Below are 23,742 nucleotides of genomic sequence, written 5' to 3' on the forward strand. Positions count from 1 at the left end.
ACAGGGAACCGGAGTCCCTGAGTCCCCAGCTGAAAACATGAAAGAAAAAAAAGGGAATAAAAAAAAACTAACACTTCCCTATACTAGGAAAAATAATAAAATAGAAGACCTGGTCTGGAGAATTCCAGACCATGTCCACCTCCTTCAGACACTAAACTTAAACTGATTACCTCAGGGCCTGGAGGCGGGTATATCCTGCTGGGAGGAGCCGACTTTTTTTTTTTATTACCATAGTGTCACACCTCCTAGAGACAACAGTATACACCCACGGTCTGTGTCCCTCAATGGAGCCGATAGAGAAACAATGTTTACTGCCCACAAGATGACAGTAATGGAAAATAAATCCCATTAGGGTTACAGAGTTGGGTGCTTTTGTCGGCCAGGACGCCCGGGGTATGGATTATCCTTACCCCAGGCGTCTAGGCCGAGATTAATTTCCCCCACCACATTCGGGACATCCCTGTGTCCCAAAAGATGTTTTCGGGATACAAGGATGTCCCGTTATCTTTCTGCGGCCCGCGTTAACTTAAAAAAGGCAGGGGCCGCTGGTAGGTAGCGCATGCAGAGACGTCACTGACGTCCTGTGCGTGCGTCCATAGGAACATCTGAGCAGAGCATAGAGGAGGACGACGCGCACTGCACGTCAGCTTTGGTTCTCCGACCACCGCTCCTCCGATCCCGGGACCTACTGCTATGGCCTATAGTCCATAGCAGTAGATCGATCGTGACCCCGGACCGGAGGACCGGTGGTCGGAGAACTGAAGTGGGGCAGTACACAGACCTACAGCCTTCAGCCATATACACAGTGTATGTCTGTGGGGGAACTATGCTGGCTACCTAGTGTGGGGGGTAAATGTTAAGGTACTGTATCGTGGTGGAAGGGTAGTCTTATACAGTATCTTCTTCTAAATCTGAATAACCACTTTAAACTGTGGGTAGAATGGATTACATATGCTTATACAGAAGCAAACATGCTACACCCACATAGATCGGGGGAGCGGGGGGTGGTGTTGGGGGTCACATTCTGGCAACTCAGCAGTTGTTTATTGTCATTTTAAATCAAAGCCTGGTGCATCATATGCTTTATGTACTATCATCCCACAGGCTATGAAAAAGACGGATGACCATCTTCAGTAAGTTAGCAAGTTCTAAACTCCCCTTACAGGTTCTGCATGCAAATTTTAGTAGTGCATGCAAGGGTGCAGATAGCCTTTAGACCAGCTAGTGTGCCTCCATCTACAAAACTACAACTCCCAGCATGCCCAGACAGCCAAAAACTGTCCTGGCATGCTTGGAGTTAGTTTAGCAACAGCAGAAGGCACACTGGCTTGGAAAAACTGCATGAGGCTTCACATTTACCTCTGAAGCCATTAGATGGCCCTCTGTAACCATTCATCAAGCCCCTACTGCCACGCTGTCCACCACGGGGCATCCCTCGGTTGTTATAGAAGGGTTGGTTGTTGCGAGGAAATCCGGTATTTTGCTGTTGTGCCTGCTGATGCCCGGCAGAAGCTTGGTGAGACTGGTCCGATGAATGGTAAGGGTTTACCACTAAAAGAAAGCAGTGAAATCACACTGTGCTCGCTTTATAGATGATGACAAAGTTTATTAAATGCAACTTCAATGGACCTGAAGAACACACTAAGGCACTGCTGTGGATCTGCAGATTGTAGGCTGCTCACTTCACCCCATAAAATAAGCGTAGTCCACATCCGGGATACCCCTTTTACTTCTACACAGTAGGAAGGACCTATGATAACATGTGCCAAAACATACCGTTATAAAGTCAGGGCTCAAGTCCTGCAGAACATGTGGAAACAGTTTCTACATTTTTTTCCACAGCAGAAACACTGTTCCCATTAGTAGGACCAGTCCTTGAGTGGATACCTTGTGCGAGTTCCCACACTTTCCCCAGACTTTACCCCTGTTTACAGTGCAACTTTCCATTAGAACAATAGGATTCCTTCACAGCCCCATCATTTGCCGACACTTTACATGGGCCATTACCTGTTTGTAGCTGCTCTTGTTGAAGATCAGATTGTTCCACTTGAAGAGGCTGGCCAGGGAAAGATTGGTTGTAACTGGTTTGGTACTGGTTCTGTTTCAGCGTTTCTGCTTCATTCACAGGGGGGACAGGTGCATTCATATTAAATACCTAACAGAACAAGAAACTTCTATGATGCTCAGTTGTTTCAGACACAAAGAAGATGTAGAAGCATTAAAGGGGAATTGTGGTATTTAAAAAAGGGGTACTCCACAGGATAATAAAAAAAAATAAAAAGTTACGAGATTTGGTGCCAGAAAGGTAAAAAAATCTTTTAAAAAAATCTTAATTCACCCAGTACTTATCAGCTGGTTATGATCCACAGGAAGTTCTTTTTTGTTATTGAATTTCCCTTCTGTCTGGCCACAGTGCTCTCTGCTGACACCTCTGTCCATGTCAACAACTGTCCAGAGCAGGAGCAAATCCCCATAGCAAATATATGCTGCTCTGGACAGTTCCTAAAATGGACAGAGGTGTCAGCAGAGAGCACTGTGGCCAGACAGAAGGGAAATTCAATAACAAAAAAAGAACTTCCTGTGGATCATACAGCAGCTGATAAGTACTGGAAGGATTAAGATTTTTTAATCGTAGTAATTTACAAATCTATTTAACTTTCTGGCACCAGTTGACAAAATAAAATTGATTAAGTTTTATAGTGGAGTACCCCTTGTAAAGTTCTTGTCGCCTTTCCACAGGATAGGGGATAATTATTTGATTGCTGAGTGACTAACCGCTGGGACCCTCCTGCCCACCTTCCAGGCTCTCCTCATTGGCAGGTATTTACCTCCGCACGGAGTGGTGGTTGACACACCCCCTGCATGCATATCTATGGAAGAAATGGAGATACGTGGGCACTGTATATCCAAGCTCTCCCATAAAGATGCATTGACAGCCCAGAGCAGTTCAGTGTAAGATTAGCTGTGATTGGCTGAGGCCACATATCCCTTCCCTCAGCTCATGCACTGAACTCTACAGTTTCAGCTCTGCCCAGCAGCTTGCAAAAGGGAGCAGAAATATTCAGCACAATGCAATGAAAGCATCATGACTTTACAGTCTAGCTCAGTTCAAAAAGGAAAAAGGAGCTGAAATATTTAGCTCTACACCAGTGTTTCCCAGTGGGCCTCCAGCTGTTGCAAAACTACAACTCCCAGCATGCTGGGAGTTGTAGTTTTACAACAGCTGGAGGCACAGGTTGGGAAACACTGCTCTACACAGTGCTAAGGTCCCACACCTGCATTTCAGGACTTTTGTCTATGGCAGGCTGCTGCAGGAGACCATCTGAAAGCAGGACTCCAGGCAGGAACACCTGGTGGCCAAAGTTTTAGACATTAAAACACAAAAGTTACAAAATGTTTTATGCATATTAGCAAATGTAATTTAAACAGGCTAATCTATACATTTGTATTACCAATGACAGGTACCATTTAAGTGTAGCCAGCTTAAACCAAACCCTCTCCCATCTTAGCTCGTCATCAACTTACAGTCTGCATGGACTGGAATGGAGCAGCATTCACATTGATACCACTGCTATGCAGAGGCTTGTTGGACCCAGTCTGAAACACCTGAGGTTGGGAAGCAGCAGGAAGTGACGAGGAAGTCTGCGTTGGATCTGTACTTAAGGTTAAAGATGCCTGTAAACAAGATATTTAAGTTTAGTTTTAGTGATCTTTAGAAATGGTGGGAGAGCATTGGATGCTACTGAACAACCATGTGCTACCTGGATTTGTTCCATGGCATCCTTTTGGGACCGCTGTTCTGTGGGATGAGGAGTTTGGTACATCTGTGCAGAGCCAGCATAGCCTTCACTAGTGGAAGATACCATTGTAACCTTCAGAAAAGGAAGTAGACACAATTGGATTTCTTTTAAAGAGAGTTTCCTAAATGCCTCAACCATGTTTCAAACACCAATAATCAAGCATAAAAACATTTCTCCATCGGCTCCATTGGGGGACACAGACCGTGGGTGTATGCTGCTGTCTCTAGGAGGTGTGACACTATGGTAATAAAAAAAAATAAAATAAAAAAAAGTCTGCTCCTCCCAGCAGGATATACCCGCCTTCAGGCTCTGAGCTAATCAGTTTAAGCTTAGTGTCTGAAGGAGGTGAACATGGTCTGGAATTCTCCAGACCAGGTCTTCTTATTTTTTTATCTTCCTAGTATAGGGACGTTCGTTTTTTATTCCTTTTCTTTTTTTCAGGTGGGGACTCAGGGACTCCGGTTCCCTGTCTCCCCATTGCGAGTAAGGGGGCACAGACATTCCGTATATGCGCTGTTCACCCCCGAACACCCTCCCTCCCCCCCGTGGGCGCGATTTTCAGTCAGAGTGGGGCCAATTAGTTAGTGCCTCTGCTACATGCACGCCCCCCTACTATTGGCTGGCCCGTTTCTCACACTAGCTGCACGGAGCTGTTCTGACTGCAGCTGCCAGGGGACACAGACTAGGGTGAGAAAGTTCCTGCCTTTTTTTGCTCATAATGTCTGTACCCAGAGCCGTTTCTCCCTCTAAACAGAAACCTGGAACATCAGTGACTTATTTTGTCTGTAAGCACTGTAGTACCAAAATGCCTGGCTCTACCGAGCCCACTTGCCCTGCCTGCTCCACTGCTCCCCAGACCCCCTGATGCCCTTTCGGTCCCGGTGAGTTCAGCTGCTCCTCCAGCCTGGGTTTCTTCCCTGACCCAGTATATGGCTGACTTGTCCCAAGTCACCCGTTCAGTGGCTGAGGCCTCCTGGGAAGTGGTGTTCGCCTTGAAGGGGTCTTCCCTCTGAGGGGACCCGCTCCTCGTCTCCACATACTTCACGCTCTCACAAGCGTACTAGGGGTGCCTCGTCTGACTCCTCAATTGAGTCTTCAGATAGACATGGGAGTTCCCGTTGTGGGTCCCGCCCCTGTCATCTGGGCACAAACGTCGCTCCTCCAGACGACGTTCTTGGAGTTGCCGCTCTGCCACGCCAGAGCCGCATACCCATCAGACTCAGAGGACCGCTCGGACTCAATTGCAAATGGTGAACTCATTGGTGACAGCCATAAGAGACATCTTTCACTTCGAGGACCCACGATCTTCGGATGTCACTCCAGGAGTATCCTTTCATCGTGCTAAGCCAGCACCTCAAAGGTTCAGCTCTCATGCTGACTGACGACATTCTGGAATCTGCATGGAAACATACAGACAAGAGGTTCCCGGGAAGCAAGACTATTCAAGAACGTTATCCATTTGACAAGGACTGGTGGATCCACTGAGGGAGGGGGAAACCACCTTAGTGACACAATCTCCCGGCTCTCTAAGGCGACTACACTGCCTCTGGCCTTCAAGGATCCCTCGGACAAGGTAGAATCCTTAGCGAAGTTTGCCTCTGAAGCAGCTGGCTCTTTTCTTCCCATCTTCGCCTCGACATGGGTGTTCAAGGCTCTGTCGGAGTGGTGCCAAAAGCTCCATCAGGATATCTTAGCAGGATCCCCCCCAGAGAATCTAGCTGCTCTGGCTCTCCAATGCTCTAAAGCTGGGGACTTCCTGTGCGCAGCTTCCATGCAGTCAGCCCGTTCTGCCTTTGCTGTGGGTCACCTAGCGGCTCTCTGCCGCTCTATGTGGCTTAAAGCTTGGAATGCGGATGCTGTCTCCAAAAGGTTCAGGGACTCTGGTCTCCCCCGGAGACCCTTCTTCCGATAAACATATTGGAATTACGGGCGATTCTGCTTTGTCTTCTTCATTGGGAGTCCCGTCTTCAGTTCTGTCCTGTCTGCGTTCAGTCGGACAACGCCACGGCCGTGGCGTACATAAAACGACAGGGCGCACTCGCAGCTCGGCAGCCATGGCCGAGGTGACCAAGATCCTCACCTGGGCGGAAAGCAAGGTTCCAGCCATTTCGTCGATTCACATTTCGGGAGTGCTCAACTGGGAAGCTTACTTCCTCAGTCAGTCCTCACCCAACCCCGGCGAGTGGTCTCTACATCTAGAGGTCTTTGCACAGCTCTGCAACCTCTGGGGCATTCCGGATGTGGACCTCTTCATGTCCCGGCACAATCGGAAGATTATTCCTTTTGTGTCCAAGTCCCAGGACCCTCAGGCTCTGGCCATGGACGCCCAAGTGATTCCTTGGGCGGGGTTTGCCCTACCCTATCTGTTCCCTCTTCCGCTACTTCCCAGGAGCTGAGGAAGCTCGAAGCAGAGGATGTCCCCGTCATTCTGGTAGCTCCAGATTGGCCCCGAAGGTCATGGTACGCCGACTTAGTCGGGCTCCTGGACGGTCCACTGCACCTTCCGCTCCGTCCGGACCTGCTCTCTCAGGGTCCTCTTTGCCACCCCAATTTACAGTTGCTGCATTTGACGGCATGGCGGTTGAGACAGTGGTTTTGAGGGCCCCCGGGTTCTTCCCAAGTCATTCACACCATGCTCCGGGCTCGTAAGCCCTCCTCCGCAAGAATTTACCACCGTACTTGGCGGTCTTATTTTCGTTGGTGTGAAGCTCTGGACTTTTCCCCGGTAACCTTCTCAGTTCCCAGTCTTCTCTCTTTTTTACAGTTGGGGTTGTCTCTCAGTTCACTTAAAGGTCAGGTTTAGGCCCTTGCTGTTCTTTTCCAGCGGCCCCTGGCCGGACCTTCCTTCAAGGAGTGGCGCACGCTGTTCCTCCTTATCGGTCACCCTCTCTCCCTTGGGACTTGAATTTGGTTCTGAGTGCCCTCCAGGGTGCACCCTTTGAGCCCCTTAGAGAGGCGTCTCTCCGCCTCCTTTCTTGGAAAGCGACGTTTCTTGTTGCCATCACCTCCATCTGTAGGGTGTCTGAATTGGCAGCTCTTTCCTGCCGTTCTCCATTTCTGGTGATCCACCAGGACAATGTTGTTTTCCGGACAGATCCTTCCTTTTTGCCTAAGGTGGTCTCGGCCTTTTATCTCAATGAGGACATTGTCCTTTTGTCCTGCTTCTCATCCTAAGGAGCGCTTACTACACAAGCTGGATGTAGTTCGGGCTGTTCGGTCTTATCTCTCCATCACTTCTTCGTTTCGTCAGTGCGATTCCTTTTTCGTCCTTACGGAAGGTCGTCGCAAGGGACAACCTGCTTCCAAGGCCACCATTTCTCAGTGGATTCGGTCTGTCATTTCGGAAGCCTATCGCTGTAAGGGGAAGATTCCTCCTTTCAGGGTTGTGGCTCATTCTACCCGTTCTGTTGGGGCATCCTGGGCTCTCCAGAGTAGAGCCTCGGCCTCGCAGATTTGCAAGGCGGCTACCTGGTCGTCTTTGCACACTTTCTCAAGGTTTTACCGAGTTCATACTTTCGCATCGGCTAATGCTAGTCTGGGGCGTAAAGTGTTGCAGGCGGCAGTGGATCAGCCGTCTGCCTGATTACTCATCTGCCCACCCAAGGGACGGCTTTGGTACGTCCCACTGTCTGTGTCCCCCAATGGAGCCGATAGAGAAAATGATATTTTTGTTTACGTACCGTAAAATCTCTCGAAGGATCCATTGGGGGGACACAGCTCCTGTCCTTTTTTGGGATTTTCCTTTGGTTCTCTGTCCGAGGGTGTGTTCAGTTATGTTTTTTTCTTCTGGTTCTCGGACAGTTTGGGGGTTTTCTTTGACCTGTTGGTCTCCTATTGCTCTGGAACTTATACTGATTAGCCTGAAGGCAGGTATATCCTGCTGGGAGGAGCCAACTTTTTTTTAATACCATAGTGTCACACCTCCTAGAGACAGCAGCATACAGCCAAGATCTGTGTCCCCCAATGGATCCTCCGAGAAAGATTTTACGGTAAGTAAACAAAAATCTCCTTTTTATCTACCTGCTTTGTAAACGTGACAACACTGGAGCCTAGATTAGGATTTCTTTTAATTCAATAGGTTAAGGCAATGCTTCCGAACCAGGGCGCCTCCAGGTGTTTCAAAACTGCAACTCCCAGCATGCCCGGACAGCCTCTGGCTGTCCGGGCATGCTGGGAGTTGTAGTTTAGCAACATCTGGAGGCACCCTGGTTGGGAAACACTGGGGTAAGGATATAGTGGACAAGACTCTAAAGCCATAACGAGAATTAGAAACAAAATCCTAACTCACCTGTGTGCTATCTGGACCTTGGCTGGGCTGAGATAGCCTGGGCTCAGAGTGAACTACAATAAAAAGTTAAAGGTTTAGTTAATTGGCACAAATATTTAGAGTTGGAGAGTCCATTTAGAAAAGGGGGAAGAGGGGAGGAAAAAAAAAAAAAAAAAAAAAAAAGTTACCTGGCTGACAAACCATCTGTGGCAGATCCAAGCTTTGAGCTGGATTCATAGGTTGTGCAGATACAATGGCTGGGTCAATTGGTTGGTTATCAAAGTCCAACATAGAGTCCTATGAAGTATTATTAATGTACGGTGTGAATATTTTAATTTTTTTTTTATAAAATAGACAAATATATAAATTTTACACACACATTATATATTTTAATGTAGTAGTAAGCGTGGATAGGTCCTCAGCTCACTCCCCTAGCCCACAGCGCTCTGACCGGCATGGGCTACGCCTGTAGCTAATGGACAAAAGAAAAGGAAATGTGCAGCACAAATTAGTGCAGAACGGAGCTGTTTATTGCAGAATATAACCTTGGTACAAGGACATGCTAGACAGTGACGCTTTTCGGCCCTACAACCGGGCCTATGACTAAGGCCCGGTTATAGGTCTGAAACGCATGACTGATATCTAGCATGTCCTTGTTATAGGTTATATTCTGCAATAAACAGCTCCGTTTTGCACTAAAATGTGCTGGACATTTCCATCTATATCTATATACACACACACATACATACATACACACACACTTTTTAAAATAACCTGACTAACCTGCATGAAATTGTATGGACCTTGCATTTGGGCCATCAGATCCTGAACCCTCTGCCGTCGGACAATAGGATCAGGCTGAACTTGAGGGATAGCATTTAGCTGAAGGGGCTCAGGATTGGGAGGGGATGCCGCCTGCTGTTGCTGAAGTGAGTTCACAACCTATATAAAACAAAGTTACAGAGAGTGTCAGTCACCAGGACAGGGTATTCAATATGGACAAACCACTAGGCCAACCACTTACCTAAGAGCTGCAGCCCCATCACTTAGCTGGCAGTGCCAGAATTCAGACCCCACCAATCCCCCTACTGATGAGCTATCCCAAGCCTTAATTAAAACCAATAAAAATCCTTTGGTGATTTTAAACCCTCAGTCTAGATCAGCCACTAGTGCCATGTACACAGGATTGCAAAGGGCAAGCAATCAAAAAAAGGGGTGCTGAATCAAAATGTGGGATTAGGATGTCTTTTCTAGCAATTATGAGAAGGGCAAACACTATGCCAAGCAAGAGAAATTCTATCACAGTCACTCACTTCAACAGTTTCTACTGTCCAGTCATCAACCTGTTCCTTCTCATTGCTGAACTGGGTTTCTGTCATGAACTGTCTGTTCACAAACTGTAGGAGATAATGGAAGCATAAAAAGTTAGATCAAAAAGACAGACAAGTGGCAAGAACATGAAAGGCAAAATTAATCTCCAAAGAAATAACCATAATGACAACCGAAAGCATCAGACAGGTCCTTCAAAAAAATGTGAGTGAGGCCTTATTGTTGAATTTATTTATTTTTTTAAACTCCCTACTAAGTAAGCTTATGGCAGTAATGCAGCGCCATACAATGCACCTAGGGCTTGTGTGTGGGATTACACCTATAAAGACAAATGCACACAATGCATGTTTATTGTAAAAATAAAATAAAAAACCTCACGTTTGGCAACAAGTGCTGCCAAAACATGAAGTATGTAGCCACCAGTTTAAGAGAAATTCACATACAAATACACATTTTTAACCAGCCATAAGGCCACAACACCCAGATTCCCTCTAATCTGCAGAGCCAAACTTTAAAGAGGTTATCCTTGCAAAGACATCTTATCCCCTATCTAAAGGATAGGGGATAAAATGTCTGATTGTGAGGGTCCGGCTGCTGGAACTCTGTGGTATTAAACACAGGAGCTAACTGCGCTTCATACCTGTGGGTCGCAGCTGTTATCAGGTAAAACTGGAGGGGGGTCCAAGGGAGCAGGAATTTGTCGTTTTAAAGGCACAGGGTTAACTAGACCTCTGTGTATTCAAATGCACAGTATCCTGCGCATATTTAAAGCTGCAGATTTCAATGTAAACGAAATGATTGAACACTGCTTCAAATATGCAGCATTAACTATGCACAGGACATTGTATGTGTGAACAGACCTATAAAAAAAAGGTGTAACGGAGGGCGAGTGCTACAGCAAATATTACCTCAAGTCCCATGACTGCAAGTAATACTTGCTTTAGTCCAAATGTTGTAAAGTAAGCAAGTCATGTAATTCTTTATGCTGACAAGGCTGGGAGCACTTTAGTGTGGAACCTGCATCAGCACAAGTCAGTCCAAGATACAGATGAGGAATACATTAAAATCCTTACCTCAGTGGACTCTACTTCAGTGGGCTCAGCATATTCCTCCACGGGTTCGGGTTCTAGCAGGAAGAAAAAAAAAAAATTTGAAATAAAAAAAATGAAAGGTCTAGCAACTGTTCCTTCAACATTAGGTGCGTCTTTTCTGCAGTAAATTTGCAATAATTGCAGCAATAAACGCTTCAAAACTGCTTAAGTGTAAATGCACCCTTCTATTAAGTGCCCTCCTATAAGTTCACTCCACTTATCTATATGGTATAAGCTCAGCTTAGGATGTCATCTATGCTTATTAAATATTGCACAGCTATTACAAGGTATTTTAAGTAGGACAGTAGGAAAATACCGAGCTCGGGCGCTTGTTCTTCTGCAGGCGGCGCTGCAAGGGCTTCTTCCTCCTCGCAGAGCCCATTCTGGTGATTCTGGGGGCTATCAAAATATCCGCTCTGAAGGATACGATCCAGCAGTTCACGCAGGGCTTTATCTAGAACAAGCAGGACAAGGTCTTAAAGTCCAAATGTCAAAGGGATTCAAAATCTCACTAGTCCTCTTACATGATCATTTAAAGTGGAAATTTCACCTAATACAGTGAGTGACCTGTGGTTCTCCTGTACCTACAAAAAAAACTCCTACAGGACATGATGAATTATTTAAAGGCGTACTCTGGTGCTCCTGCATTCTGAAGCTATAGGCCGTGATTGCCACGCCCCTTGTGACAACTCCACGCCCCCTCCATTCATGTCTATGGGAGAGGGCGTGTCTAACGACACGCCCTCTCCCATAGACATGAATGGAGGGGGCGTGGAGTTACGTCACAATCACTGCCGCAGGAACCCGGCGTTTGTTTAAAACGCCGGGAGATAGCGGTGACCCTCAGCGATCAGACATCTTATCCCCTATACTTTGGATAGGGGATAAGCAGCGGAGTACCTCTTAATGCCCACACCACTAACTTCAGAGATACAGATCCAATGTACAGGCCATATCTAACAAAAAATATTGAATATTCTAAAAAGGCATTCTTGTTTTTGAGAATCATCATTAACCATCCAGCTTCCAAACTGATTTCTAGAAAGAGGGGACACTGTGTGCATCAGCAACAATACTGCTGAGAGAGCAGACACTGGCATGGAGCCCAGGTCACTGCTGACTAAGGAAGAGCCAGAAAAGGCAATGCAGCCCAACTGCAAATAGCAGCGTTCTACACTGAGCACTCCGACCATCCGGAGGACCGTGCAGCAGCTCTGTGCATACAGATTTACACAAGCCTTACATGTGGTTCCACAGACAGACTTGTCTTTTCCTTCAAGGACATCCCACAGGTGAATGGAAGCCTGGTCATACTGCTCACTCAACCTAGGGAAGAGAAGGGAGTCACACATTAGATTTTCCTCATTGGGTATTCGAATATCAAAGAAATCTAAACCAAAAACAAAAACTCCTTTTTAGTACAAGACTAAGTACTACATTTAGATCTTACATAAAAATGTTTTCTATAACTAGAAGGGCATTGGAATACTAGGAGTCACTGGAGACCTAAGCAGAGCTGTCCACAGACTACACCAGTCTATCAGCCTCATTTAATTCAGAGTACAGTAATCCCCCGACCTAAGATGGCCCCGGCATATAGTTTCACCATACAATGCTTTTGTATGTCGGGGCCATTGCATAGACTGCTATCTGGAAGCGCAGACTGCTTCAGCCATTTAAGGTGCCCCGTGTGGTCCGTGAGGGTCACTCACCTTTCCCCGCCGCTCTGGACCATTGTCTTCGGGCTCCACTGCATGGCCGTCACTCTCAGTCGTCATCACATCGCCGTCATCCAATAGGAGCGGCGTGCGTAGCGACACGATGACGATGGAGAGCAATGATCCTGGCCAGCGGTAACGGTCCGGAGCAGCTGGGACACCCCGGGAACGTAATGACAACGATGATTCAGAGCAGCGGTGACGTTCCGGAGCGGCAGGAACATGGGAGTATAACTTTCTATATTACTATTGCACGGATCCCTCAACATACGATGGATTCAAGTAACGATTGTTCATTTGGAACGAATTACCATCGTATGTTGAGGGACCACTGTACAACCAGAAGAAGCCAACAGGATGAGTAGCTCCTTCACATGCAAATAAGCACTTAACCAGCATTATGTAGCTTTACAGCCGAGGTAAAAAAAAAAATTAAAAAAAAAAAATGATTGCTGTATATAAAGAGTAACATACAGCTCAATGAACAAGCCATGATGCTGAATAATGAAGGTGGTCCAATGGGTTCTTACTTAAGACACTAAGGGGGATATTTATCAAAGGATTTAGACTGTTTTTTCCGGTCTAAATTTGTCATACAGAAAGTCAGTGTCTAAATGTGTGCAACTTTTGCTCATGAGGGTTTAGAACATGAACATTGAAAAATGCATTGGTGCTGAAGTTATCAAAATCAACTTCTCGTCGACAAGTCGCATGGGCTGAAAGTACGCCGAAATGTCAGACCATGTTAGAGCAGGTTTAAATACAGTCTAAAGCATAGATCTCGAAGTCTGTGCACAGACTTTATCAAGAGCCGTGCGCCTTATGATAAATTTGGTCTATTGATGCGGGACATAGACTGCTTTGATAAATATAAAAAAAGTGTCAAAAATAAATAAAAATTAGCACAATTGAACACTGGAATGAGCAGGGAGAAGCGAACTTTGTTGTGCCAGCAAGGGAGACAGACTTCCATGGAAAGTACCCAAACTTTTTGGCTATATTCCACTGCCAAAGTTGTGTATTCTTAGGTTAAAATTCAAAAGTCAACCATAAAATTGGGGCTCACAGATTAGATGGACATACTGTACATTTGTGATTTATTCTATTTACATATATCTGAACTTTGAGCCAGTTTTATGTTTTTGCCTTTTCAATTTTTTTCACCTAGGGTGTAGGTGTATTATTGGTGATCTCTGATTGTGAAGCGTTCATTGGTGGACTGAGCCCTTATCTAGCTTTTCAATTTGCATTTAGATTAGACCAGGACATAGACATCCAGTCTATTGGCATAGACTTGTCCCTTCTGAAATAAACACATTCTGACTAAGTCTTATTTTATATAATTAGTCTTGTCAAAGTTTAACCAACTTGTTCAGCCTTTTTTTAAATATAAACAAAGGAAATAGTGAAGCATTTGGTCTATATTTCACCTTACAGTTGGGTCCCGATCAGGTTCAACCAGTTTGTAAAACTCGTCCAATACAGAAAGTTCTTCTTCAGACAACACAGGGACGCCATTTAAACCTTGCTTCAAGTCATTGCGGACTTCCTCGTCTCCAAGCTTATCCAAGATGAACTGGAGCTCTAGCACTGTTCTTAACCGTTTCTGTTCCGCTTCTTCACGCATGAGCTGCTCACGACGAGCAGTCTTTTTGATTGTTTTCTGAATCTGAAATGGGCGACAGTTTCACGAGTTAGAATGGACTTTAGAGCCAGACACGTCAGAATAAAGTTATTCAGACTAAAAGAATTGGCAAAAAGAAAATATGGCCCAATAGCTTTAATAGTATTCAGGCAAAGTGCTGATTCACCACTGGGCAGCCATTAAAAGGGGTACTCCAGCCCCAAGACATCTTCTCCCCTATACAAAGGATAGGGCATAAGATGTCTGATCGTGGGGGTCCCACCGCTGGGGACCCCTGCAATCTAGCATGCAGCACCCACCTGTAAGCACTGGAGGCTCTCAGTGTTATGCCTCCCAACCACGGAATATTGTGACGTCACAACACCGCCCCCGTGTGACGTCACACCCCGCCCACTCAATGCAAGCCTATGGGAGGGGGCGTAACGAGACACGGGGCGGAGTAGTGACATGATATGCCTCCCGACCACTGGGACGGAGTAAGACTTGGAGCCTCCAGTGCTTCCTGCAGTGTTTACAGGTGGTTGCTGCATGCTAGATTGCGGGGGGCCCAGCGGCGGGACCCCCACAATCAGACATCTGGATAGGGGATAAGATGTCTTGGGGCTGGAGTACCCACTTTAAAAAGGAGTACTGCAGCCTTACACAACTTATCTCCTATCTGCAGGATAGGGGATAAGTGTGATCACAGGGGGTCTGAATGCTGGGACCCTCCGCAGTCTCTTGTACAGGGCCCCCGCTCTCCCCATGCAGGAGGCCCCGCAGCTGAATGGAGGGAGCTTGTTTTTCGACCACTTCGTGAGGTAGACTACACAAGCATTAGCCAGACAGAGCAGTGGCACTTCATGGTCCCCATATCTATGGCTGCAGTACTCTAATGCACATCCCTCTCCCTACCCTTATTAATTTTTTAAGACCAGAGGTGGCAGAAGAGGCAGCTAGACAATATCTGCATCACATTCAGCTTCCTACAAGTAAGTCCTATGCACTTACCCAGAATGAGAGATTAAAGTCCTACAGGACCATCCATGCCACCAGTCATATGGCCGAGGAGGAGCGTTACAGCCTTCATCTAAGTACATTTGTATTAAAAAGGATTTCCTGTCCATGATTGTAGTGCCATTTGTGTTGATGTAGGCACAGTAAGTGGATACACCACACAGTCATGGAAAGTGTACAAATGGAAATTTTGCTTAATAAGCGGACATTCTGCACATCGTAAGCACCATCTGGAACATACCAGCAACAAGGATGGCTCAAAAAAGTGCAGTCTCCATCAGAGTTAATTCCACTGAAAGAATGGACATGTCAGTTCTTTCATCAGAGGCTGTAATCAGGATTTCAGCCATTAATATTCTGCTGTGTGTGGGGTGCTGCAGAATGCCATGGGACTCTGCTGCAACAGGATTTCTAAGCAGGTTTTTTTCTGCCCATTCAGTCGTGTGAACATGGCTTTAAAGGGGTACTCCACTGCTCAGCATTTGGAACAAACTATTCCAAAACGCTGGACCCGGAAGCTTGTGATGTCATAGTCCCGCCCCCTCATGGCATCACCCCCACACCTTCAATGAAAGTCTATGGGAGGGGGCGTGACTGCTGTCACACCCCCTCCCATAGACTTGCATTGAGGGGGTGGGGCGTGACATGAGGGGCAGGACTATGATGTCACGAGCTCCCAGTGTCTGCTCCAGCATTCATAACAGTTTGTTCCTAACGCTGAGCAGTGGAGTAACCCTTTAAAGTGACAGCCAAAAAAAAAAAAAAAAAAAAAAATAGTGATCACTTTTGCCATGTCACAGAAATGTGTCCAAAGTTTAAATAGCGTGACCCAAACTAACCTCTCTCCCCCACCCCGATAAAGATGGGGGCTGGATGCGATTGTCTTCCAGTTGGGCTATATAGACTTAAAATGGAGTTTGTCTTTGTTTATTTGTTCTGCCAAACAGTTCTCATTTTATATGGATACATTGTAGGAAGCTTACAGATTTACACTTTCTCTGGATTTCAAGCTCTAGTGAGCCAAGATACCCAAAAGGAACTTGGACACTGACAGTAACAATAGGAGACTACTTACATCTTGCCCCAAAGCCATGAAACTTCTTTGAAGCTCACGAGCAAATTCCATGTTTGTTACAACCTCTTGGTATTTCGCCACCGCATCCTAAAGGAGATAAGGTAAAAAAAAACGTTACATGAACATTGTGAGGTGTCATTGGAGCCAAGGGTGCTGAAGTTTCACCTAGATTGTTACTTTTTTTTTTTTTTTTTTATAAGTAAACTGTTTAAATACCTCATTACATTGGCAGAATAAAATTAACTTTGCTGAATGCAAGACACGTGACCAATACCACCTAAGATAGGAACACCACAAAATGTGTTCCTCAAATACACTGCTCAAAAATAAATAAAGGGAACACTAAGATAACACATCCTAGATCTGAATGAACTAATCGTATGAAATACTTTCGTCTTTACATAGTTGAATGCGCTGACAACAAAATCTCACAAACATTATCAATGGAAATCAAATGTATCAACCCATGGAGGTCTGGATATGGAGTCACACTCAAAATCACAGTGGAAAACCACAATACAGGCTGATCCAACTTTATGTAATGTCCTTAAAACAAGTCCAAATGAGGCTCAGTAGTGTGTGTGGCCTCCACGTGCCCGTATGACCTCCCTACAACGCCTGGGCATGATCCTGATGAGGTGGCATCTCCAGAGGCATGTCCTCCCAGACCTGGACTAAAGCATCCGACAACTCCTGGACAGTCTGTGGTGCAACGTGGCGTTGGTGGATGGAGCGAGACATGATGTCCCAGATGTGCTCAATCAGATTCAGGTCTGGGGAACGGGCGGCCAGTCCATAGCATAAATGCCTTCCTCTTGCAGGAACTGCTGACACACTCCAGCCACATGAGGTCTAGCATTAGGCGGAACCCAGGGTCTCATCTCGGTACCTAATGGCAGTCAGGCTACCTCAGGCAAACACATGAAGGGCAAAGGAATGCCAGCCCACACAATTACTGACCCACCTCCAAACCGGTCATGCTGGAGGATGTTGCAGGCAGCAGAACGTTCTCCACGGCGTCTCCAGACTGTCACAAGCTCAGTGTAAACCTGCTTTAATCTGTTAAGAGCACAGGGTGCCAGTGGCGAATTTGCCAATCTTGGTGTTCTCTGGCAAATAGCAAAAGTCCTGCACGGTGTTGGGCTGTAAGCATAACCCCCACCTGTGGACATCAGGCCCTCATACCACCCTCATTGAGACTGTTTCTGACCATTTGAGTGGACACATGCACATTTGTGCCCTGCTGGAGGTCATTTTGCAGGGCTCTGGCAGTGCTCCTCCTGCTCCTCCTTGCACAAAGGTGGAGGCAGCGGTCCTGCTGCTGGGTTGTTGCCCTCCTACGGCCTCCTCCACGTCTCCTGATGTACTGGCCTGTCTCCTGGTAGCGCCTCCATGCTCTGGACACTACGCTGACAGACACAGCAAACCTTCTTGCCACAGCTCGCATTGATGTGCCATCCTGGATTAGCTGCACTACCTGAGCCATTTGTGTGGGTTGTAGACTCCGTCTCATGCTACCACTAGAGTGAAAGTACCGCCAGCATTCAAAAGTGACCAAAACATCAGCCAGGAAGCATAGGAACTGAGAAGTGGTCTGTGGTCACCACCTGCAAAGCCACTCCTTTATTGGGACTGTCTTGCTAATTGCCTATAATTTCCACCTGTTGTCTGTTTCATGTGAAATTGATTGTCAATCAGTGTTCTTCCTGAGTGGACAGTGGGATTTCACAGAAGTGTCAGTGACTTGGAGTTACATTGTGTTGTTTAAGTGTTCCCTTTATTTTATTTTTTTGAGCAGTGTAGATCCCCGTTAACATACTAAGTGGGAGGTCTGGGTTATACAAATAGAATCATGATCTCTACGGAGGAAACATCTGGCAAGGAAATTGTGCTTTTTGCACAGTGCAGCAGAATCCCATTGAAAAATCAATAGTACTCTGCTGCTGTGGAATTATTTTTCAGAACTCCGCGTGGACATTCCGCTGTGTGAAGATGTTCTTAAACTGCGTTAGCAAATTTTACTTTCCAGTGTATGGTGAAAGTAGAAAGGTTGGTCCTTCGTAATTACCAGTTGGTCCTGATTCAGTCGCTCTCCTTTATTCATTCGGTCCTGGTAGTCGTCCAATTTGCCCTGCAAGACAATATACACATTTAAGGGGGGCTGCAGTTTAGATTTTAGTGATTGCATAGGATATAGCTGTGTCCAGGCAGGTTAAGCCCTAATAGAAAGCATGGGTGCTTTCAAGGGGTACTCCACTGCTCAGCGTTTGGAACAAACTGTTTCGAAAACTGGAGCTCGTGATGTCATATCCCCGCCCCTCATTATGTCATGCCAAGCCCCCTCAATGCAAGTCTATGGGAGGGGGCGTGACAACCGTCACGCCCCCTCCCATAGACTTGCATTGAGGGGGCAGGACATGACATCATGAGGGGGCAGGGCTACGATGTCATGAGCTCCAGCGTTCAAAACAGTTTGTTCCAAACGCTGAGCAGCGGAGTACCCCTTTAACCCCTTAAGGACGCAGCCCAATTTCACCTCTAGGACAAAGCCCTTTTTTGCAATTCTGACCACTGTCACTTTAAACATTAATAACTCTGGGATGCTTTTACTTATTCTGAGAAAGTTTTTTCGTGACATATTCTACTTTATGTTATTGGTAAATTTTTGTGGTAACTTACATCCTTTCTTGGTGAAAAATCACAAGATTTGATGAAAATTTTTAAAATTTTGCATTTTTCTAACTTTGAAGCTCTCTGCTTGTAAGGAAAATGGATATTCCAAATAATTTGTGGGGGGATTCACATATACAATATGTCTACTTTATATTTTCATCATAAAATTGACAAGTTTTTACTTTTGGAAGACACCAGAGGGCTTCAAAGTTCAGCAGCAATTTTCAAATTTTTCACAAAATTTTCAAACTCACTATTTTTCCGGGACCAGTTCAGGTTTGAAGTGAATTTGAAGGGTCTCCATATTAGAAATACCCCATAAAAGACCCCATTATAAAAACTACACCCCCCAAAGTATTCAAAATGACATTCAGTAAGTGTTTTAATCCTTTAGGTGTTTCACAGGAATAGCAGCAAAGTGAAGGAGAAAATTCAAAATCTTCATTTTTTACACTCGCATGTTCTTGTAGACCCAATTTTTTAATTTTTACAAGGGGTAAAAGGAGAAAATTTATATTTGTTTTTGTAGCCCAATTTCTCTCGAGTAAGCACATACCTCATATGTCTATGTAAATTGTTCGGCGGGCGCAGTAGAGGGCTCAGAATCGACAAGGGGATTTTGGAGAGTACGTTTTTCTGAAATGGTTTTTGGGGGGCATGTCACATTTAGGAAGCCCCTATGGTGCCAGAACAGCAAAAAAGGAAAAAAAAAAAAAAAGCGCACATGGCATAAAATTTTGGAAACTAGACCCCTTGAGGAACGTAACAAGGAATAAAGTGAGCCTTAATACCCCACAGGTGTTTAACGACTTTTGCATATCAAAAAAAAAAAAAAAAAAAAAAAAAAAAAAATTTTAAATTAAAAAAAAATTCACAAAAATGTGGGTTTCCCCCAAATTTCACATTAAAAAAAATTTGTAACCCCATCTCTTCTGAGTATGGAGGTACCCCATAAGTGGACCTGAAGTGCACCGCGGGCCAACTACAATGCTCAGAAGAGAAGGAGTCATATTTGGCTTTTTGAGAGCAAATTTTGCTCGGGGTGGGGGGCATGTCGCATTTAGGAAGCCCCTATGGTGCCAGGACAGCAAAAAAAAAAAACCTAGACCTCTCACAGGATGCAATGAGTGAGCATATACCCCCCACTGGTGTCTGACAGATCTTTGGAACAGTGGGCTGTGCAAAATTTTTCATTTTCACGGACCACTGTTCCAAAGATCTGTCAGACACCAGTGGGGGGTAAATTCTCACTGCACCCCTTATTACATTCCGTGAGGGGTGTAGTTTCCAAAATGGGGTCACATGTGGGTGTGTTTTTTTTTCCGTTTGTCAGAACCGCTGTAACAATCAGCCACCCCTGTGCAAAATCACCTCGAATGTACATGGTGCACTCTCCCTTTTGTGCCCTGTTGTGCACCCCCAGAGCACTTTGCGCCCACATATGGGGTTCTCCGTACTCTGTAGAAATTGAGTTACAAATTTTGGGGGGACGTTTTTCCCCCTTTTACCTCTTGTGAAAATGAAAAGTCTAGGGCAACACCAGCGTGTAAAAATGTTTATTTTTTTACACTAAAGCTGGTGTAGACCCCAACTATTCATTATCATAAGGGGTAAAAGGAGAAAAAGCCCCCCAAAATTTGTTAGGCAATTTCTCCCGAGTACGGGCGATATCCCATATGTGGCCCTAAAATGTTTCCTTGAAATACAACAGGGCTCCAAAATGAGAGCGCCATTCGCATTTGAGGCCTGCATTAGAGACATGAGTGGACATAGGGGTATTCTATGCCAGTGATTCCCAAACAGGGTGCCTCCAGCTGTTGTAGAACTCCCAGCATGCTCGGACAGTCAATTGCTGTGTTTTTGCGAGTTTTTGTTTTGCAACAGCTGGAGGCTCCATCTTAGAAACACTGCCGTACAATAAGTTTTTCATTTTTATTGGGGAAGGGGGGGGGCAGTGTACGTGTGTATATGTAGTGTTTCACTCTTTATTTTGTGTTAGTGTAGTGTAGTGTTTTTAGGCTACATTAACACTGACGGCGGATTACACTGAGTCTCCCGCTAGGAGTTTGAGCTGCGGTGGAAAATTTGCCGCAGCTCAAACTTGAAGCGGGGAACTCACTGTAATCTGCCGCCAGTGTGAATGTAGCCTGTACATTCACATGGGAGGAGAGGGTCAAAACTACAACTCCCAGCATGCACTGACAGACCATGCATGCTGGGAGTTGTAGTTTTGCAACAGCTGGAGGCACACTGACCTAACTCAGTATTTTCCAACCAGTGTGCCTCCAGCTGTTGCAAAACTACAACTCCCAGCATGTACCGATTGCGGAAGGGCATGCTGGGAGATGTAGTTATGCAATGGCTGGAGGCACAAAAGTACAACTCCCAGCATGCCAAGACAGCCTTACGCTGTTCCTGAATGCTGGGAGTTGTAGTCTTGCAAGATTTAGAGGGGTTCAGGTTGTAAGTCACTGTCCAGTGGTCTCTAAACTGTGGCCCTCCAGATGTTGCAAAACTACAAGTCCCAGGATGCCCACACAGCAAACAGCTGTCTGGGCATGCTGGGAGTTGCAGTTTTGCAACATCTGGAGGGCCACGGTTTTGAGACCACTGTAAACTGTGGCCCTCCGGATGTTGCTAGGCAACAACTCACCTGGCAGGACCCTGATGAATTGCTGCTGCCGCCGCACGTGGGGTATCCCCGCATGGAGGATCGCGCTCCGGGATCCAGGTAAGGGACCTTCGGCGGCGGTCCCTGGACAGTTCCCCCGTTTTGCCCGGACACCGATAGGTGGGCAAAGCGGGGAAACCGAACTTTAACCCCCCCCCCCCCTGCCCCAGTCTGCTATGGTCGCTCCGGCTGACCAATAGCAGGGATAGGAGGGGTGGCACCGTATGACCAGGAATCGTGCAGATTGCAGGTCTGAATTGACCTGCGATTTGCGCCCATCGCAGTCATCCCGGCCCGATCACTGCTACCGGTGATGCGGCGCTCCCGTGACATACATGTACGTCGCCAAGTGACACTTCGCGGCACCGTACGTGTACGTTGCTCGTCGTGAAGGGGTTAAAGTTAATTATAACAAATAACCCCCTTATTAAAAAGTTTAAAATTGGCCGTTTTCCCCAAATTCCATATAAAATATATGTAACCATAATAAACATTAGTGGTATCGCTGCGTGCGTAAATGTCCGAACTATAAAAAAATATCCTTAATTAAACTGCACGGTCAATGGGATAGGCGCAAAAAACTTCCTAAGTCCAAAATAGCGTATTTTTGGTCATTTTTTCTCATGAAAAAAAAAAATAAAAAATGAATAAAAAGTCTGATCCATACATAAAATGGTACCATTAAACTTCCGATCACGGCGCAAAAGATTAGCCCTCATACCACCCCATACACGGAAAAAAAAAAAAAAATTACAGGGGTCAGAAGGACAATTTTAAAAGTATTAATTTCTGTGCATGTAGTTATGATTTTTTCCAGAAGTACGACTAAAATCAAACCTATACAAGTAGGGAATCATTTTAATCGTATCGACCTACAGAATAAAGATAAAAAGGTCTGATTTTTACCGAAAAATGTACTGCGTAGAAACGGAAGCCCCCAAAAATAAAAATGGTGTTTTCTCTTCAATTTTGTCGCACAAATGATTTTTTTTGTTTCGCCATAGTTTTTGAGTAAAATGTCTGATGTCATTATAAAGTAGAATTGGTGGTGCAAAAAAATAAGCCCTAATATGGCTTTTTAGGTGTAAAATTGAAAGGGTTTGGGTATGGTCAGACGAGCGGATTTTCCACCCGTATTTTTCTGCAGATCCACCTCTGAAGGACCTCTGTAAGCCGCCTTTACATATGTCTGCTCGGAGCGGCAATACGCCGCCACGAGCAGACACACTGCGATGTGCGAGCGCAAGTATACTCGCACATCGCGGCAGCTCTCGGCCTAGCAGCGATGTGCGCGAGTACACCGCGAATGCGCGGCTACTCGCACATCACTTCAGTGTGTCTGCACGTAGTGGTGTGTTGCGGCTCCAAGCAGGCACATGTAAAATACGTCTGAACGTACCCTTACAATTTAAAAAAAAAAAAATTAAATTAAAAAAAAAAAAAAAAAAAAAAAAAAAAGGAAAAAAAAAAAAGAAACTGCAAAAACAGAAAATGCTCGGTCCTTAAGGGGTTAATATTTGCTGCAATTCATTTCTATGGACATGGGGGGGAACTTCTAAAAACACTTTGGGGGAGATTTAGCAAAACCTGTGCAGAGGAAGAGTGGTGCAGTTGCCCATGGCAACCAATCAGCTCACTTCTTTCATTTTTAAAGAGGCATGTGAAAAATGAAAGAAGTGATCTGATTGGTTGTTATGGGCAACTGCACAAGTTCGGATAAATCTCCCCCATAATTTCTGTATATAGAAGAGCCTGCCGCCTCCATACACCTCTGTGGTAGAAGTAGTCTTGCTGGGAGTTGTAGTTTCCATGCCTGTTCTGTAGGCCCCGGATACAATGAGGCAGTGCAGCAGACAGCCCTCCCCCTCCCCGCCTCACACTGGGAGCCGCCATGTTTATCTGCGGCCTAGTCCATGTGCGGCGCCCCGGGAGCTGCCCCGACACAAAGGGCCGAAAACCCTGAGAGAGGCGGGTGAGCGGTACCGGTACACTTCCGGTCACACGCGGCTCCGGTGGAACAGACGGGGCGGCGGCGGCGGCTCCGCGTCCTGCCGGGGTGCAGAGCAGACACGTGCGGCTCCATTATACCTCACTCGTAAGACTACAACTCCCAGCAAGGCCCTGGAGGCCGCAGTGAGCCTGGACATGCTGGAGAGACGATCACGTGCCCGGCGGTTACATTGTATCCATTTATAACGGTCGCGATCAACTAAAACCAAACATTCAAACCGGAACGTTCTATAGAACTCCCAGGGCATTGTCTCCACAGCCTGCGAAACTACAACTCCCATCGTGCCCTGACAGCCGAAGGCTGTCAGGGCACGATGGGAGTTGTAGTTTTGCAGCCACAGCACCCAACTGCGATTCCAATAGAAAGCCAATATATTGCCAACTATGCAGGAGGATAACTCCCAACATTTTCCAGTCCTACACAGAAGAGCATCGAGGTACAGACATTTGGTTAAAAAAAAAAAAAA

At 45.9% G+C, this 23,742-nt stretch overlaps 1 protein-coding gene across 4 annotated transcripts in view; it reads right to left on the bottom strand.

Moving 5' to 3' along the window:
* Positions 1-23,742, bottom strand: part of CAPRIN1 (cell cycle associated protein 1) — a 41,987-nt gene that overhangs the window by 7,710 nt on the left and 10,535 nt on the right. For 2 of the 4 annotated variants that reach the window (XM_056527680.1, XM_056527681.1), the window contains exons 3-17: positions 17,990-18,052; positions 15,922-16,008; positions 13,636-13,874; positions 11,731-11,813; positions 10,804-10,941; positions 10,470-10,522; positions 9,381-9,464; positions 8,851-9,009; positions 8,256-8,364; positions 8,089-8,141; positions 3,762-3,872; positions 3,526-3,675; positions 3,276-3,350; positions 2,008-2,155; positions 1,360-1,551 (exon numbers count right to left, since the gene is read on the bottom strand). In XM_056527680.1, coding sequence (XP_056383655.1) covers positions 1,360-1,551; positions 2,008-2,155; positions 3,276-3,350; positions 3,526-3,675; positions 3,762-3,872; positions 8,089-8,141; positions 8,256-8,364; positions 8,851-9,009; positions 9,381-9,464; positions 10,470-10,522; positions 10,804-10,941; positions 11,731-11,813; positions 13,636-13,874; positions 15,922-16,008; positions 17,990-18,052 — 1,744 coding nt within the window. The remainder of the gene's footprint in view (positions 1-1,359; positions 1,552-2,007; positions 2,156-3,275; positions 3,351-3,525; positions 3,676-3,761; positions 3,873-8,088; positions 8,142-8,255; positions 8,365-8,850; positions 9,010-9,380; positions 9,465-10,469; positions 10,523-10,803; positions 10,942-11,730; positions 11,814-13,635; positions 13,875-15,921; positions 16,009-17,989; positions 18,053-23,742) is intronic. The other 2 variants (XM_056527682.1, XM_056527683.1) reach the window with 1 other exon arrangement.

The sequence above is a fragment of the Hyla sarda genome, chromosome 6 (assembly GCF_029499605.1).
Source record: "Hyla sarda isolate aHylSar1 chromosome 6, aHylSar1.hap1, whole genome shotgun sequence".
NCBI classification, from domain to species: Eukaryota; Metazoa; Chordata; class Amphibia; order Anura; family Hylidae; genus Hyla; species Hyla sarda.